We start from the raw sequence: 19,033 nt of genomic DNA on the forward strand, positions 1-19,033 counted from the left end.
TACACATGCTCCAAAGATTTAAAAAAAAAAAAAAAAGTTAGCTCACCAAAATTGTTTAACAACAAAAATTTTTTGCAAAGGCCACCATTTGTGAATAATTAGCAACGAGAAGACTGATTTCATCCAGTTCCACTTTTATTCCTTTTGAGAAAGTCTTGTTCACATCACTACATACGCATTGCACAGGGCATCGTTAGTTAAAAGCAGCAGAAGTGACAAAACAACCAGCGGCAGCTTTCACAAACATCTCAAATTGACTTGAAATTTCCAAAAACAAATGTTTAATTGGACCAACCATTGATATAACTGCAACAACATTTTCATTTGTTATATCGATATCGTGATTATATCGTAGTGTTCTTCGTTATATCACACATTCGCTGTATCGTGATACCATTTTTATTTTTTTTTTAAAAAGCATGGCAATATCAGTTTTTGTTTATCGTAGATATTATACATAATTTTCTTCCATTAGACCTGATGTATCAGTTTCATCAATTGGTGTCATATAAGCAAATAATCACAGTCTCCTTGGTTACTTACATATGTACAATTAATATTATATAGTCTTCCTTCTATACACAGATTTGTCATGTAATCACTGTATTGTGACACAATTTTGTCTGTTGGAAAAATATTCCGATATTGAGTTTTAATTTGTTACAGACATTACAAGGAATCATTAATGTTATATCATGATACGTTTGATATTGTTGGAAAAACTATGATAACATTGTATCGTGTGTTTTCCATTGTAACGCATCATGTATATCGTGACGTACTGTAGACTGTTGTCTCTTCAGCGTATCGATTATCACGCTATTGCTGTATCGTGATACCACTTTGTATTGTTGGAAGAATATAGCGCTATTATATCATACCGTGTGTTTACATTACTTCCGGAGACATCATGACTTATCGTAGACAATTTTCTTCCACTATATCAATTATTCAGTATCCCGATATCACTTGTATCACAATACAGAGGATGTATGTGAAAGCTGGCCATGTTAAAACGACTGACAAATTGCTGGTGTAGGATAGATTATTCATATTTACAAAAATCTCTGTATATACACACATAAACAATTAATTAAAGGTCAAACATTCTAGACAATCATTTCAATCAACGCTTTATCCCCAGTATCGCTAGTTTAAAGGCTTGGACTGGTCAACAGGGCGTTTGTTTGACAACAGACATGGAATTAAAAAAAAATAATAATCTTTTTCAAGTTGTGCAAGAGGCAATTATGTCACGACAAACGAGGTCGACTCGGATACAAAGCTCTCATCGTGACACATTTGTCCACTGGTTTTAAATGGTTTAATAAAGAAAAAAAAAGAAAGAAAAATAAACAATTTCTCCTTAAATGGCATTCAAATAAAAATCAGCAGGACACACGACGAAAAGGAGTTCGCTCTCTTTACGGTCACGCTTGCATATCCAAAGCGTCCTTTTTAGCATAGGTGACAGTGTACTAGTACATGGACCTTAAATAGATATCAAATAAATGCTCATACATTAGGATGCTAACTGCATAGCCAAGTAGCCCACGGGTGAAAGTTATTTTAATCTAGGCATGGTCCCAGTACTTTGTACATTAGCGTTGTCGCTAACACAGAAATATTCACACAACTTATGGAGATTCAATAGGAAAACGAACATTAACAACAAAAGAATTAACATGTTAGCATTATTATCATAATATTAGATCACATGTGATTGTATATTGTGTATCTTGAATTCAAAGCAGGGTTTTTCCTGCACATAAAATTTGAAGGTGGCCATCTCCTCCTCCCTAATATTTTAATTGAAATTGTGCTATTATTACATATGCTGTTAAAATCAGACATATATATATATATATATATATATATATATATATATATATATATATATATATATATATATATATATATATATTGCCTCCTGCAAATGTGTCAAGACGATTTTGTGCATTGTAACCAAATGATGTTAAAGAAAATAAGCATAATTAATTAATTAAAGTATCTTTTCAAGGCAGAAAATAAAAATACAATAAAACCACATGCAAATACTTGCACAAGTAATCAGAATGGTGCCACCTTTGCCTCAGTTTGAGCCAGGAAAAACCCTGTGACTTTTACATAATATGTTAACCATAAATAATATGTAGTGTACTTGATGTTTAACCACAAAATGGCCGCCCCAGGAAGACATTTTGCTTGCAGTCATGACCAAACTTGTAAACCAACATGAAAAAATAATTAAATATTATTAACAAGAATAATTAAATAAAAATAATCCAGTTCTATGTACAGTATCTGATGAAGGTTGTTGAGGTTTTTCAAATTTCCGTACCGCCGCGTAACAAGAGGGCTTACAGTGCTGACGTGGAATGAGGGAAAAGTATTCGGCAATATTCCGGCTTCGGAGGTAGTACAGCCATAACAAAGGCGGGATTGTGTACAAAGGTAAGGCCTGGATGGCGGTGGGACAAGGGCGGGAAGACCTGACACTCTTCTCACGCCTTGTTGTGTTGAAAACAATTGTTAGCGTTCGACGGCTATTGCATACACGTTGGCTGTCGTGTCAGCGGCGTAACAGAAGCGGGCTTGTGTAAAAAAGGTAGGAACGGAATGGTGGTGGGAAGACCTGGCACGCACTTCTTCTGTTGAAAGCAATTGTCATTACTGTCCATCCGAATTGTCTGTTACAGCTCTGCTACTAACCATTTTGCCGACTCTCAGTGTGCAACAGGTAAAAGACACCGACGTGAAAAACGACACAAACATTAAGGCATGGACGCAAACAGACGATGTCAAAGGGTCGAGGTTGGGGTTCGAGGCCACAGTCAAGCGTCACAAAGGCAACCAGCACAAAAAAAAAAAAAAAAAGACGACTAAGCGGTGAAGTGAAAACCCTTGGTTAGTTTTAACGTGTGTGAAACCTTTGATACGTTAGCTGTGAGCTAGCTGTGAATAGGGATAGTCCAAGGGAAGAGCAAAAATTACACAAAATGGTGGACTCTAAGGGTGTTTTCCACTCTAATAACAAGATCACCCCCTTCTCCTTACATGCTAGCGCTAGCAAACAGTACCAACATCAAGTAGCTAGTGTACTTTGAGAGGTACGTCTTAACCTGCTAAGCCAAAGATGCTATGCTAATGCTAACTACCTGTGGTTAAGTCTCCATCACAACGTTTTTGGGTCACATCCAATTCTTATGTGACCAAATAAACCATAGAACCCTCACGTAGTTTGATGAAAACAAATAGCAATCCTAATGCTTAACACAAATGCTAAACGTTAATGCTAAAATCTATTGGCGAGAGACGTTACAGAGGTATTTAACTGAAGGGTTAGATGAGATGGCACAGAGAAGCATGACAGAAGTTAGATGTCAAGCAGAAGGGGGAAAAAAACATTATTGGATAATATAGCAAGGCTGTGGGATACCACGGAAGAGCAGTGCGCGCTTCAGTGTACATGTTGACGCAAAACTTAAGACGTATGCTTGCTAACGCTAGTTACCGGTGGTTGCATCGCTGTTAAGATATTTACTTCTTGTGGTCAGACCTGACCAAACGAACCACCTGGGAGGGAAACAGTTTGATAAAACAGAATCTACTGCTAAATATTTCAGAGGTATTTAACATAAGGGTCGTTAGATGGCACAAAGAAATGTTACAGAAGGCTTAAGAGGACAGTGGCAGAGGAGCTTGAGATGGTTCACTTTCAGAATTTTAGCATTTAGCGTCAAGCAGCCACGGAAGTCCATGTTGAGTGTTGTTTACTATGTCAGGTTTTCTACTTCCTGGATGTCTTTGCTGGATCTTTGACAGGCCAACTGACCAAACGTTTGGCTACTTGGTTACCTTGTGCGAGCTGCTGAATTGTTTGCTTCACTTTAGCAACAAGTGGATACATGTTTAGCATTGTTTACTTAAGCAGGATTTCCATTTCCTGCCAGTGTTGCCGTTCTCGTTGACTTGATGAGACTGACTACCTTTTTGTGAACAGACGGCTTGAATGTTCAGTCAGATCCGTAAAGATTGGAACATGGATAGCTACATCTTGGTCCAAGTGGTATGATGGCAAAGAACAGCTCAGCGCTGTTAAAACAAGGCAAGGAGATGAGAGACAGAGAAGAGATGCTTAATGAAGCGTAGCTCGGTAGAAGACATGATGTTGGTCCACACTGGGAGTCACGAAGGGAAACGAAAAGCAAAAAAGGCCATGTGCAGTGGGGTTCCTATTTGACCACAAAGGGCCAACTTTTGCGTTAGCATAGCCACATTTTGGCTAATACCGTTTGAGGTCCTCTTATCTTAAATAGACGCCCTTTCTTGGGGCGTGATGCTACAGTAGCTTGTCATCAAAAACTCAGGCAAGGACAAAGTCAATTAGAATAAATTACTGATTACAGTAGTACAACCTCTACGCTTTGATGGCTATGTACACGCGATCCCCTGGTTGCTTTTCCCCAGTTTCGCTCGCTTTCACGTGTCTTGTAGTAATTCCGTTAGCAGCCTCTGCGGCGTTCGCAGCATTTTCAGAGTTGATGACATCACAGCATTGGAAGGAGGGAGGCCATTCAGGGGTCCTCGGTGGTCTTGAGAAGCTCCATCAATGCGCCCACGGCTCCAAAGTAACCCTGAGGGGAACCACCGAAACGTATTTGTTCAATTAGACAGCTTTTTGTGAACATTACTATCAATTAGTTCTTATCGTATTTGAGTGCGTCTGTTTGTCACATTTGCCAAGAAGGAGCGCAGAGTTAAGATATTGACTGCTACATCAGCTTCTGGTGTTATCTGCTTGTTCTGGTGATAGCTAACTAGTTCCATTACAATGTCATTGATGTATGTCTCGGTGGGTAGATCAACAAAATGACTCACCTGGAATCTTCTCTGACTTCTGATGACACTTTTTGTGCTTATGTAAAGTTTAATTTTGTTCAAATGTGACTTTTTACCTCGTGCTCTAGGAAGAGCGCTCGTAGCTGTCCTTTGGACCAGAAGTCCATGGCGTAGGCCAGGAGTTTGGTGGACACAGTGTTGATGCGCAGGAAGTTGCCCACAAACACCACCCGCTCAATATTCTGCCAAATGAAATGTTTTCTTGTCACCATCAAAATTATATGATGTACTGTATCAGTAAAAGTATATAATACGTGCATGTGGCATCAATCACAGTAACAGGTGGAAAAAATCCAATACCACCTCCTCGCCACATGGTGGTGTGAGTGAGCTAACTCATGAGCAGACACTCGCCCACCATTTTATTCGGTAAGCCATTTTTAGTATTTCATATTAGCATTTTTTTGACACACACAAAAAAAAAAAAGATTTTAAGTAAATAAATACAATCTACAAAACAATAAAATAGGTGAAACAACTGCTGAAATGAGAAAAGAAATCTAGTTTAAATATTTTAGTTGTTGGCTTTTTTACATTTTATCATATTTTTTTTAGAAATGCACACTATTGTTGTATTTATTATAATAAATTTTTATTAATTAAAAAGACATTATATATATATATATATGATCAACAAAAATATGTAAAAATCTACAAAAGTAATGTTAAAATAGGTAAAAATCCAACAATTGTAATAATCAGATAATATTATACATCATAATAAAAATAATGACAATTTTCCACTCTTTTTGTGTGGCTTGTCAACATGTTTGCTGCGTCTCTGCGTGCCGTGATAGCCCTGTACAATGCTGCTTGATCGTCATTGCCACAAGGCAACACTGTAAAGAAGCTCACCGCACGCAGAAATTCACAAGTCCCGCACGGTTTTAATCAACGTTGTGACTTTTGCCTCATTTACCTCATTGACGGCGCACATGCGCGCGATGGAGCCGATGTTATTGGTGATGGTGACCAGCGTGGCTCGCGCCAGGTCCTCCTTGCTGATGGTGTCGCGCTTCTCTTTGCTCATCATGTGACCGTAACTGAAGAAGAAGAAGAAGATCACATTCAGGGTGACGGCGTCTGTTGTTTTTGACACGATAACAGATAGCAACGTGGCGACTCGGATAAAATTGACTGTTTTTGGTCAAACTTTCGCTTTATGGCTCAACCTTTGAGCTGTGCTGAATGTAGATTAACAGGTGAAAGGTCTGACTTTGGTTTGTGTTGTTTGCAGCTACTACTGTAATATAATCTCAGATTTTATCCACAAAAATAATTTCCTGTTTTCGTTTTGTTTTTTCTAGACATGACTGAAATTAAAGTTAGTAGATGTATTTTTAGAAGCATGCATGTTTACGACGGTCCGACATGTTTCGAGAGCTGTTTCTAATGACCTTCAGGTCAAGGTGGAAAAAAATGTGACTAACATAGCACCGTTGCAAATACCGTAGAGGCATGCCGTTGAGTCGCAAGTTTGTGTAATAACAAATGCAGGTGACGACGTTTTTAAGATGACAACAACTGTCATGAAAAACTCCCTCGCACCACCTGGTCTGTTTTGGGAATGCCTTCCTAGTCACTATAAAGTACTCTATACAGTGAGTTTGCCATTTTATAGTGAATATAAATGATCACCTGAGTGGACGTTACAAATTCACATTTTTCTTTTATCCGCCAAATTAGTTGTTGTTTTTGTGCTCACTTTGGTGCCATCTTGTGGCGTGAATTGCGGAATTCCTTACTTCCTAATCACTATATAGGGATTTTAAAACACTGGATTATTTTCGCATGTTTGCTCAGATGCATTATGGGAAACGTGGTGCCGGTTGCACTCACTCACCTGGACGCCACGGCCGAGCCCTGCAGGCCGAAGCGCTCGTAGTCGCCGCCGTAGATGTCCTTGACAAGCTTGTCCACGTTGGTGGAGTCGCCCTTACTCGCCATCTCCAGAGCTTCCTCGAACGTCTCGCAGCCCGTCAGCAGGCAGCAAAGGCCGAGGAATGTACCACCTCCCAAACTTAGGGGGAAAAGAATGCTTAATATGAATAAAATATTTACAATGACAGAAATAACTGCCATATTTTGTTATATTATTGATATCCAGTGGACCCCTTGCATATTCACAGTTGGGCATTCAAAAATTCACCTATGTTCTAATTTTTTTTAAGCCTTTCCCCTACTTATTTGCATTTGCGCATAAAATTAGTTGGGTTTTTTTTTGTTTTTTTTTGCTTAATTTATTCTTGCATTTGCAGTTTGTGGGGTCAAGGTTGGTTACAACGAAGCGAAAAGAGGAGCTCCATTGTATTTTTTTTTTTTTCTTAGTTTTGCGTTTTTATATATATTTTTTTGTTTTAATTTATAACTACAAAATATGATACATTTAAATACATTAAATAAAATACAGACAAAATACAGATTATACATTCATGTAGTTGAAAATAATCATTCGGATAACTTTTTTTTAAGCACAATACACAATATAAAACAAGCCAAACACCACATGAGAGGGTGATGAAGGGAACACATTTTGAAGACAAAAAAAAAGGCAAGGTGAATACTTGCATACCAATATTCAAATCAATTCAAATAAACTTGACCACACCTCACCTCAGGGATAGTGACAAATGGGTGTGTTTTTTCCTTTGTCACTTGCATCTTGCCGAACCAAAATTATTATAACAATTACTTCAATTACACTTGTAAATATGACATAAAAAAAAATAATGTGATGGGACCGATATCAACTAAGTAATGTGGTAAAACTTGCCATGTGCCATAAAACAACTGTTATCTTTCTAATACGTAATGCAAGAAGATAGATATTACGTAAAAGATGAGCCGTGTAAATATGTTAACTATGTTCACCTTTGGCATGTTTTCTTTATGACAAAGCATCTTTATCAGTCATTCATTTGACAGTGAGGGGAAACCTTATCAATTTTTAATCTCAAAAGTCGTTTTCAGGTGTTCTGAGTGCACAACTTCATTGTACCATCCAAAATACATAAATACTGAACTATAATTCAAATTAATAATGTGTAACTTAATAAATAATATGAAAGTAATTGAGAATATAGTTTATAATATTCCATTTTAAAAAGTAGCAATATTTGGGCAAAATTCCATTGTTTATTATTATTATTATAAATTTATTGTCTTATTCGTGTTTCAAATGTATTTTCTATTATATTTTTTACTTAAGCAATAAACCATCAGAGGAAGCCTCTGAACCACACCTTTAACTCATTCACTCCCAGCCATATTTCTATCTGTTTCTATCTGTGAATATAGCTAAGTTTCATCATTGAAAACAGTGCGGAAACGAGCTTTTTGCAACATCCTCCTGGTTGATCTCATATACTCTGCTGTCACCTGCTGGCCGTTTTTGTAATAACTAATATTGCTTCAAGCATTCTCTTCAGTTCAGAAGCTGCATCAAAGCCTTCCGTTTGCTCTAGCATAAAAAAAACAACAAAAAAAAAAAAAAAAAAACATAAAACACGTATAAATACATATTTGGGACGTTGGTAAAATTTAAATTAGAACGTATTTGTACGTTTTTGGGAGCAAATGAGTTAATCTAATATTTTGCTAAAATCAAAGGCACCGACCTGGTCCCGGTGACACGCTTGTAGTCGTCCTCGGAGTAGACAGCCAGGATGGAGACGCCGGAGCCGATGTTGACCAGCAGCATGGGGAAAGGGTTGCCCAGCGTGCACTGCTGCTTGACGCAGCTCTGCGTGTCCGAGGGGTTGTGGAAGTAGTAGCACTCGGGGTGGCCGTTGAAGCCCAACCGGTCCATGAACAGCAGCCCGCGGATCAGGCAGTCCAGCTCGTCCAGCTTCAGCAGCTCCAGCTCGGCCATCTGGACGACACGCGGGATAGCGTTAGGATTGCGGAGGGACGGCACTTCCATTGATGAAAACGGCGAAAATAGCGCCCTCTTGCTGCACTATCATCAAGATTCCCATTCACAGATTTGCTGTTGATGTAATAAAAATCTCACACTAGACTCTAACATAAACAATTGCACTGTGTAGTTAACCAAAGAGTAAAACTGTCGAATGAATACTTAAAAAAAAAAAAGAAGAAGAAGAAAGGAAAATTGTCTGGTGAAAATCTGCTAGCTTAATGCTAATCCACAATACAAAACACAATAGAAAGGCTAACAAAAATAGCATCAATTTCATATAACTAAGGCTCGACCAATTCCATTAGCCATTACCTTCTTTTTTTCCCCCACGTTAACACATTACAAAATACAAAAATAATAATATTTATAATTCACTAGGGTCCACAGTACTAAAAGATGTGGCATGTTTCAGGTAACGCTTACAGCGCGGAAGTCGTCCTCGAACTTGTAGGCGCCGCCGCCGGTGGCGCAGAGCGTGGTGTGCAGACTGGAAAAGTTCTTGTCACGGCCCATCTGGATGAAGCGCGGCATGGCCTGCGTGGGGAAGCGGATGAAGTGCAGGTTGCCCGTGCGGCCGCACATGGTCAGGTTGCGCAACTCCAGGTGGACGTCGCGCACGCCCGTCTTGCCTAGCAGAGAAGACGTCGTTTTAAGCATGTGGGTGAATTGAAACAAAAAAAAAATGTTTTTCAGATGGTTTCTATATTTAAAGTGTCTACTGTTTGGTAGGCAAGTCGAGGATTGACTGCACATTATATGTATAGTCTGTGTATTTAATGATTTATTTTGTTTACCATAGGCCACATTTGAGGTAAGATATTTGCGGATGGACTTGAGGTTCTCCACCTCCTCCTGCTCTTCTTCCGCCGTGATGTCCACCGGCTCGAAATAGACCAGTTTGACCAGCGTGCCGCCGATGTCCATCCCGAACCATGGGAACGCTACGGGGAGACAAAGGAGGACGCGTCATTTCTTTCTCGCTCAACCATAACAAAAGGATATCGTATAACAATAGGTTATCGTATACCACGGGCGGTGTCGGTGGGTATAAAGAGCACAACCGGCTCGTCGGGTTGGCGAGAACACGGAGTACTGTGCGGGTTGTCATGGAAACAGACACCCTCCCAAATCGCTATCAATCATCCTCCTTTTTCGTCAACACCTCAAAATCGTTTTCACACTTCTTCATTCGAATATCTTCTGATCACAATTTGATCTCCATTTTCTCACCTTCTTCGTGTTTTTTGTTCTCCATGAATTTATTATTGTAATTTCAGACACTGGTGTACCAGGGAACAATGCTCACAGGGTATGTTTTGTTTATAATCTTAGAACAATGGTGAAATAAAGCATTGGGACACTTAATGAGAAAAAAAAAAAAAAGACTCAATGAAATAATCGGGGCAAACTTGAATGCTAACAATTCATCTTGACTGGTCAAAATGAAAATTACAATTTTAAAGAAACTAAAAAAAATTGTGTAAGAGCACTGACAATTCTACATTAATTCAATAAATAAATTTACAATAGTTTTACAGAAATAAAAAATATAATCTAGAATTAGGTCATACTTTTATATGAATGGATCGATAACTTTATTAGAATAAAAATGAGAAGTTATTACTTCATTGTCATGATATTATCACCTTTTCCACATAATTATTACATCATCATCCTCACAAAAATAAGACTTAGGACTCCATTATCATAGAATCATTTCTATATTAATGTAATATCAATACTTCCTTCTCATAATATTCAAACTTAATGTCCCTAAAATATAGATATTTTTCCGATTTAAAGTTCTGGTTTCTGTCCAAAAAATAATGATATTTTTTCCCCCCATTAAAATAAGTCTTAATAGTCAGAAGATTACAATTTTTTTGCACATAAAATTAGGACTTTATAGTCACAAGCTTATGACTTGTTCCCTTAAGGTTTTCTGACTTTATTCTTGCAAAATTATTATTATTATTATATATTATATAATTATCTTTTTCTCTTAATACTCTGACAAAATACTCCAAAGATTTATTATTATTATTATTATTATTATTATTAATAATAATAATACTTTTACATCCCCCCCCCATAAAATTATCCATTTATTTTTTCAAGATAACAATTTCCTACCTCATAATATTACATCTTTATTCTCTTTGCACCCCAGAATCAACGTATCCATCCATCCATCCATTTTCTTGACCGCTTATTCCTCACAAGGGTCGCGGGGGCTGCTGGCGCCTATCTCAGCTGGCTCTGGGCAGTAGGCGGGGGACACCCTGGACTGGTTGCCAGCCAATCCAGGGCACACAGAGACGAACAACCATCCACACTCACACGCACACCTAGGGACAATTTGGAGCACCCGATTAACCTGCCATGCATGTCTTTGGAATGTGGGAGGAGACCGGAGTACCCGGAGAAGACCCACGCGGGCACGGGGAGAACATGCAAACTCCACCCAGGAAGGTCCGAGCCTGGACTCGAACTGGAGACCAGAATCAACGTATAATATTTTAATAAAGTGAGAAAAAAAAATGTAGTTCTTTGAGGAAAAGCCTAATATTAATGCTAATTGTATGAGATTGTGGGATGGAAGAAACTCTTCGGATGAGTGGAAGTTTTTACAACTACAAAGAAATAGACCGCAGTGCATCTTCTTGCTTTCACATACAGTATATTTACAAAATGTTTTAATATTCCTCTCTGTCCTCCATTGGCGAGCTGCTATTTTTAGAATTGACACAAGCCGTGTCGCTCAGGTGTAGCGAACCCGCAGACGGCACACTTGGAACGAACAACAAGCCGACTGGCACGGGAGGGTTTACTCGAGGTCGAGTGGGGCCTCATTTCTGTGGCATGAATCAATGTTGTGATGACATTTCCAGCAATTAGAGTGTCTGTTGCAGAACAATGCAAGGCTTATGTGCCTGCTAGTGAAATCACATGTTCACTACAATGTTGCAGTAGTGTAATAACATCGATCCGAATTCACGTGCAGGTAAGAAAAAAAAAAAGGAAAAAAAAAGATAAGCAGCATTCAGAGGCCAAAGACCCATGAACCAGGAACCTTTGGAGAGCCATTGTGCCAACTTCTGTCTACATTTCTCAAATCTAAGGTATCACAAACTGTAGCAGTTTTACATAAGGCTAAAGAATCATTGAAAAACAAGAATGCTTTATTATCGTTACATAATTCAATGATTGTTCCATACCTGATCTATTGCGTTGAAGTGTGGGGGTGTGCAGCCAAATCCCACACCGATTTCATCTTTCTTTTACAGAAACGTGCTTATTCGTGTCATTTGCGGCTGTGGTTACAGAGACCACACTAATCCATTATTTATATAACTAAAAATTTGAACATTTAATGAATTGATGGTGTTTAACTGTCTTAAAATAATGTTTAAAGCCCATCAAGAAAGTTTACTTTAATATACAAATTAAATTAAAAAAATTAATAAAAATGAGAGAAAGTGAGTATAAATTAAGAGGAGCAGATATTTTCTCTAAAATAAAATATAGAACAAAAAGAACGATGTATTTCAACTCAAGGCGTCAGTTTATGGAACAATCTGAATTGTAAAACAAAATCATCCCAGTCTATTTGCATCTTCAAAAATCTGACAAAAGCTCAATTACTGGAAAAATACATATAGCACAAGGTCATACTGCTTAATTATTACATAGAATTGTTATATTGAAAACATTTTGACCACTCACTGTCATTTACTTTGTGTTGATCATTTTTTGTTGTTGTTTTGATTACTTTTTGTTGTTGTTGTTGTTGTTGATTAGGAGCAGATAACATAACTTTTACTTCTTTCTGTCCCCTTTCATTTCTCTTTTTTTAAGGAATGAAATAAATGGAATTGAATTTAATAAAATTTCGCTGTTTGCTCATTTATCAACCCTTCGAGGAGGGTAATTTTGCTAATTTTGCGAGGTAACCTTTGAGCTGGGGTCAACAGCTCCTATTAGGGCCCTTTAGGAATTATTACCAAATACCAAGATATAAAAGTTACAGGAACTTTAGGCAGTATAGTGACTGTGAAAATTTTACCAGTCAGTCAGACCTTTTAGAGGACCATTGTACGTCAGGGTCGAAGGATGACCCTGTTAGCAATGCTAGAAACTAGAAACTCTTGGGGTCTAAAACTGTGTGAACTACTAGTCTAAAGAAGACCTTGCCGGAATTAGTACTTTCAAGACTTTTGGGGCTGGTTCTGCAGCACTAAACAGAACTGAATGACGACACTGAGAGACTTATCAATCTGGTTTATGTCAATGTTGGACCACTGGAATCTTTTTGGGTTCCAGGAACTACAGTGCTAATAGCGAAAAGTTCCCGGTCCACATCATCACAATGGCCTGGGCAGGGCAGAGCAGTCAGGAGATTTTCTTTCCACCAAGATGCTCGTGACGCAGCCACTAGATGGACGGTGTCCCGTTTCCCAACCCAGTTGGGTCACCTCGACTCTTGTTCCGCTCCCCTCTCACCCACTGACCTGATCTCAGGTCTGTAAACATGAGCTCCCCCTCCCGAAAAAACACAACAGCAAACGATAATGTTGAGACCTGACAAAAGATATCACATCCAAATCAGAAGCACCGTGTTTTATGTCCTTGCAATAGGCATGGGTTTCTTTTTTTTTTTAACATTAAAATACATAGGGATCATTAGGGTCATACTGAATAGAAAAGTCAAAACTACAGTGGATCCTAAATAGCGAGAATCTACAAATAATTGACATAATCCTAAAAATGATTTTATTAATTTGCTAAAATTATAATATAAACTACCCTATCATCCCAAAACACTTTGGGAAGCGTTTCAATCATGAAATCTGTGATGCAAATTTTATTTTTTAGTTTAAAATCTCACACAGAGATTTGCTTGCTTATGGTTGAGTTAATCAAGTGGAAACTGCACAACATAACTTGTTTCTATATAGTCAAAAACTGATTTGTTATGCTTATCACCTGCGCACACACAGTTTGTCATCCAGCCAAGGGTCAACACGACAAGAAGAAAGATTTGGGAATGGGTGGTGTTTATGTTCATGTAGATTAAAGGACTGCGTGTGTGCGTGTGTGAGTGTGTGAGTGATTGCGTGCGTATACGTCCGTGTGCGTGTGTACTGTATAATAGCTGACCAATCTGTTATATCCACGCTTACTGATCAGCCTGTTAGCATGACTGGGCTTTTTCTTTTTCCTATCCAATGAACACACCAACCTTTAATCTCATCTTTTTTATGAGTCTGGTGTGTGTGCGTGTCTGTGAGTATGTGATAAGAAACAAAGAGACTTGATTAAAGTTTGTCACAAGTTTGTTTGAGATTCGGGATTTTTTGACATTGAACTTGTGCTGTCACTATCGAATATTTTTAGTATTGATTAGATATCGGATTATTTTAATTTTGCATTAAAGTGTATTAAAAGTATTGTTTTTTTGTTTTTGTTTTTTACGCTTTATTAACCAGTGATTGGTGTTTATTTAATATTTCATAATCATATAGTGACAAAGTTCGGTCACTGCTTTCCAAAGTAAAAAACAACAAAAAAACAAAAAAGATGTTTGGAAATGGCTTATTTTGATTAAACACAGAAGATAATCAGTCTTCTTTCATGAAGGATGACATAAATCAGTGAATAATTACTGTAGATATGCTGAAATCTGAGGATCTGGACAAATTTAAATTATAATGTCTCCAAGCGATTACTCGATTATCAGTATTAATTTTGAAAGCTCTACATTGAACTGTATGAATATTATATTTTTTATTTGATTTTTTTTTTTACTATTGGAACCTTGACCAGTCGCACCTTCTTGCCAAACCAAGCTAAATTATTCATCAACTCCCTGAGTGTCCCACCTTGAATCAAAGATGAAGCAGGCTTTTGTCAAATAAACCACACTAAACTCAAAATGAGTTATAAAGGACAAACAGAAGCACCACCTTTAATTACAACTACCGGCATTGTTTTACAACAGGTCGACTGAGTCAGGCTTCTTGTCAATACATTTTTACGGGAGGTCCTGCAGGTGACTTCTAGTTGACAAAGTGCAAGGTTCTTTTTGACTCATAAAACAATAGAGTTAAACAATAGAGTTGATGTCAAGTATTTATTGGACAGGGAAATTAGGTTGCAGTCCGTTATTATCCAAACCAATTTAAGAGTCTGTATGACAACTAAGTGGTTTTCTATTATTTTATTACCGTTAGTCTGCAACGACTACTGAGAAGTAAAACACTTGTGAATCAAGCAGTCGAGTCACTTCCGACTTGGCGCATTAGGGAACTGGTTTCTCTTAAGATCTACTGGTCAAAATAAATAATCCAATTACTGGCACAACCACAATCTCACCAGATATATGCGATGCATTTCAATCGAAATGACAAAAAAGTACAGTACCTGGTGTAGCGCAGTCTCTAGCTAAAGCTAACAATTTTTGACAATATTTGTTAATACGTTTTAAAGGGCATTGTTCATTTCTCAAGTAGATAAAAATTATATTGTACTTTTCGAAGAAGAAAAATTTGAGTTTACATTTAAATAAAATCATTACTTTAGTTATTTTCTTTCATTTATTGGATAACTGACTGCTAGCTTGGTATTTTTTATTTTAAATGTGATACCGCCAACTACTGGCCTGGCATGCAAACTACAGCAATGTTCACCGTTTTTGCTGCTTTGTATGAACAGAGATTGTATTAACTGTGTCATTTTATGGACTTTTCAAAAATGTCAAGGAATAAAGTTTCCCCTTTTATACTAGGCAAGTCATTTGAGCGTACCCTAAGGCTGATGATGTGAGATAAAAGGAAGGCTTTTATGCTCTGATGTGGAGCAGGAAACAAACACGGGGTTAAGAATCACACACTCGAGGGGGCAATTCCTGCCAAAAAGCTCTCAGTGGTATTTGGGTTCATCGTGATGGCTGACTGGCCTTCATCCAAAGATAACATGACCATAAAAGATGGGGTGGTGTGCGAGCGGGACCCCCGCTACCACTATTACATAAGGAGGACGGTTCTTTGATATGTTTGCTGGCTGGGAACGCCTTGCTGTTTTTCATGCACGCTAATCGCTAATCTTGTCAACGACTGTTATGATCATCAGAAAGTCGTTATTTATCACCAGGAAGTACATTTTGTGTACAGTGGGAAGAATCTGATCTTCTGCATACTTTATCAGTGACAGAATGTCACCTACACTTCAAGTTCAGTACAAATACTTTTTAAAGATTATTTTAACTGTAAAAGGGTTTTGCTGATATGGCCTTAAAATAAAAATCCATATTTTTTCCCCCCTACCCATATCTGACTAACCAAATTAGAAAACAATTATCACCATAAGGTAAAAAAGGGAAAATATATTACACTTGTATAAAATGATTATGCACATCTTGAAAGGGTTACAGGAGTAAAAAAAAAATATGAAAAAATAAAACCTTTAAATAAATACTTTAACGATGACCATCATTATTTGCCTGATTAACTTGAAACATTATTTGAAACCAGATCAAACAAGTTTAGCTGTATGTGGCCCTTATCTTAAAAACAAACAAACAAAAAAAAACAATGTTTTGGCTTTGAAGAGAAGTATCATACAAGAAGTGATTCTTTTTTAAAGGCAATGATCACATGATTATAAAAGAGAATCATTAAAGAGCAACAAAACACATCGACGATCAGAATGGGACTAATGTCGAACTTTCAGAGCAAATCAACCGGTGATTAGTAGCAATTTACCTGTGCGATATTGTTACATGTTAATGTCTTCTATAGCCAAGTGACTGCATTTTCCTTGAGAGTGGAAACACAAAAATGATGCACGCAGGCACACCCAGCCCCCCTTCTCCACCTCCGTCCCCTTTCAGTTAGGAATGTTGACAGTCTACACTTATCACCAAGCCCCTAAACGTGCAGCAAATCTCTGCAGGCTGCACAATAATGGTTGGTTTTGTCACCACAACAAGCCCTCTGTTCGTCTCAATGATATGCGAACAAGCGTCATACCGGAGAGACTTTAAACCCTGTAAAGTATTATTGCTGGGTTAAATATTAAAAAGGTGAGGAATACCAAATGAAAAATAGATATATTAAAATGTGGCTAAATACTACGAATGAACAAACTTACCAGGTTTCTTTTGATTTCTCAGCTTCATAGTCAAGCAAAATACCAGCTCACCAATAAAATAAAAAACTGTCACGGAAGTGTACCAAAACAGAAAAACATGCCAGTCTGAAGCCCACTCTGGTACTTTTCAATATTCTGCACTAATAAAACCCTCACAAAGTTTTCAACCGGGTGATTTTTCACTCTCATAGCCATGGAACGCTGGGTAAATAAGGGGGCGTGGCATCGTCCCATTCGCACGCTGGCCCGGAGACAAGAGTCGAGCGCTGATTGGGCTCCCCAAGCCAAGCCCACTTATCAGGAGCTTTTCCACCGCCGGGTGTCGACCAATCAGAACGTGGCTAACGCAGTGGCGCTATATAAACGCCGAGGACACGCGTCTACACGGCACTGTCAGGCTCCAGACTAGCGGGTTGAAACAATAAATGTTTAACCACAACACGTTTGTAGTCGTGCATCCTTCAAAGTTATTTCCGCTAAAATGAATGACAAAGTAATGCAATGTAATGTAATGTGCAAATCGAGAGTTCATTGACTTTATACACCCATCAAAGTGTGGCCCACACTTACGTGGTCTGTGCCGCCTCATCGACTCGGTCCTCCTCCGTAGCCTGCTCTTTTTGGCCGGCGAGCCGTTGCACTCCACATCCTCCCCTCGGTGCAGATGGCGATTATTCTCGTACTGGCCGCCGCTGCTGGTGGGTGCACTGGCTGAAGCGAGCGTGACGCTTTTGGCACCACAGCCATTGATGTGCCCATTGTAGCTCCTCTGACTCGGGCCGTTGTTGATGCGAAAGGGTCCCGACCCTCCCTTTTTGTCCACCGTTGACTTTACTTCATCCATAGCAGCAGCTGGAGCTAACGCTAGCCGAGCCTCTACACTGGGAAAGCGCGCCGCGAGAGACGGGGAGAAAATGGCTTAGTTTCGCTGTAGCATCTACGGGTGCCGGGAAGCTAGCGCAAATGCTAAATTAGCCTAGCTTTGCTTTAGCAACTGAGAGGGTGCGAAGCTAACGCGAGAGCTTAATTAGCTTCAGCCGACTCGCTGTAGCCCAGTAGTGACAGCCTCGCAAATTAGCCGAACCGAACCCCCTCCCGACGGTCGAACGCCTTTATCGTGACTGTATTTTTTGGAAGATAAAATTCACTGGCGTTGCTGCCAAAAGAGACAACAGTAGCTTCGAGGTCACTCGCGGTCATTTCCCTACATTTCACAACACGACGAAAACCCAGCGACCGACAGACTGACCGACCGACAGACCTCCGCGTCGTCTTCGACGTCACCGAGCGAGGCCGCGAAAAAACCCGTTCACCTCCTTGGACCGGTTTCTTCCAACCGTATCAAAACATACCAACGAGACCACTCTGCGTCCACCGGTCCACTTTACAAATGGGGGTGTATTTGCCCACGCAGGCAGCAGACAGGCAGGCAGGGAGTGTGCAGCTGCGGGGGGGCTTTATTTATAAGAGCCGCTGTCATTCCCCGTGCAGCGTGCAGTGCGCCCCCTCCCCTCTACATACCCGACTGATGTGCACAAAGCCGCCTGTCATCAGGCAGTCACGACATGTTACTGTTATTGCACGCAACAGCAAAATTAGATATCGATCGGGTCAACGCAAGATTGCAAAGTACAATGTAGAAAAGACGCCTGAGTCCAAGAGATAAAACTACAATCACAAGGGACCTTCACAAAGCATTTGGCAAGTTTTAAAAATGAAATTATGAAATTTTGTAACTACATATATTGTCCAAATGGATAGAAATGACAATTTATTATTTTTTTGCTCGCGTTTTTGCACATTTGCATTCTTTATTAACAGCAGAATTTTTAACAAGGTGCTTTTTCACCATCTGGCGTTGGGTTGAAGTAAGACACGCATATAGGACAAGTCATACGCTCAGTTTTTTTTTTTTTTTTTTAATGCTTATGTGACCCATAATCTGCTAGAAAATTGGCTACGTGTAAAAAAAAAATAAAAATAAATAAAAATAAAAGTTGCAATCAGATAGAAAGGGAGAAAATACTTTTTTTCCTTAAAAAAATGCATTTTACAGTTTCA

The 19,033-nt window shown here is 38.8% G+C and overlaps 1 protein-coding gene across 2 annotated transcripts; it reads right to left on the reverse strand.

Moving 5' to 3' along the window:
- Window positions 1-117: 117 nt before the first annotated feature.
- Window positions 118-18,495, reverse strand: LOC144001210 (pantothenate kinase 1-like). Of its 2 annotated transcripts, none has more exons than XM_077495332.1 (8): window positions 17,543-18,495; window positions 9,616-9,762; window positions 9,245-9,450; window positions 8,520-8,773; window positions 6,746-6,922; window positions 5,822-5,945; window positions 4,959-5,084; window positions 118-4,637 (listed from the first exon to the last, which is right to left on the reverse strand). In XM_077495332.1, the coding sequence occupies exons 1-8, from the start codon at window positions 17,814-17,816 to the stop codon at window positions 4,578-4,580; spliced, it is 1,368 nt and encodes a 455-aa protein (XP_077351458.1). In that variant the 5' UTR covers window positions 17,817-18,495; the 3' UTR covers window positions 118-4,577. The 2 variants fall into 2 exon arrangements, with proteins under 2 accessions (XP_077351458.1, XP_077351459.1); XM_077495333.1 differs by lacking the exon at window positions 17,543-18,495 and adding an exon at window positions 16,973-17,147.
- Between the last annotated feature and the right edge of the window lie 538 nt (window positions 18,496-19,033).

Source organism: Festucalex cinctus, chromosome 14, assembly GCF_051991245.1.
Source record: "Festucalex cinctus isolate MCC-2025b chromosome 14, RoL_Fcin_1.0, whole genome shotgun sequence".
In the NCBI taxonomy this organism is placed as follows: Eukaryota; Metazoa; Chordata; class Actinopteri; order Syngnathiformes; family Syngnathidae; genus Festucalex; species Festucalex cinctus.

Bases quoted from the DNA above. Each gene is read 5' to 3' on its own strand.
- LOC144001210 (XM_077495332.1), bottom strand. From the start codon at position 17,816: ATGGATGAAGTAAAGTCAACGGTGGACAAAAAGGGAGGGTCGGGACCC. The intron at 9,763-17,542 runs GTAAGTGTGGGC...GTCTCCCCGTAG, and splicing joins GATGAGGCGGCACAGACCAC to CGTTCCCATGGTTCGGGATG. The intron at 5,946-6,745 runs GTGAGTGAGTGC...CTTCTTCTTCAG, and splicing joins GGCTCGGCCGTGGCGTCCAG to TTACGGTCACATGATGAGCA.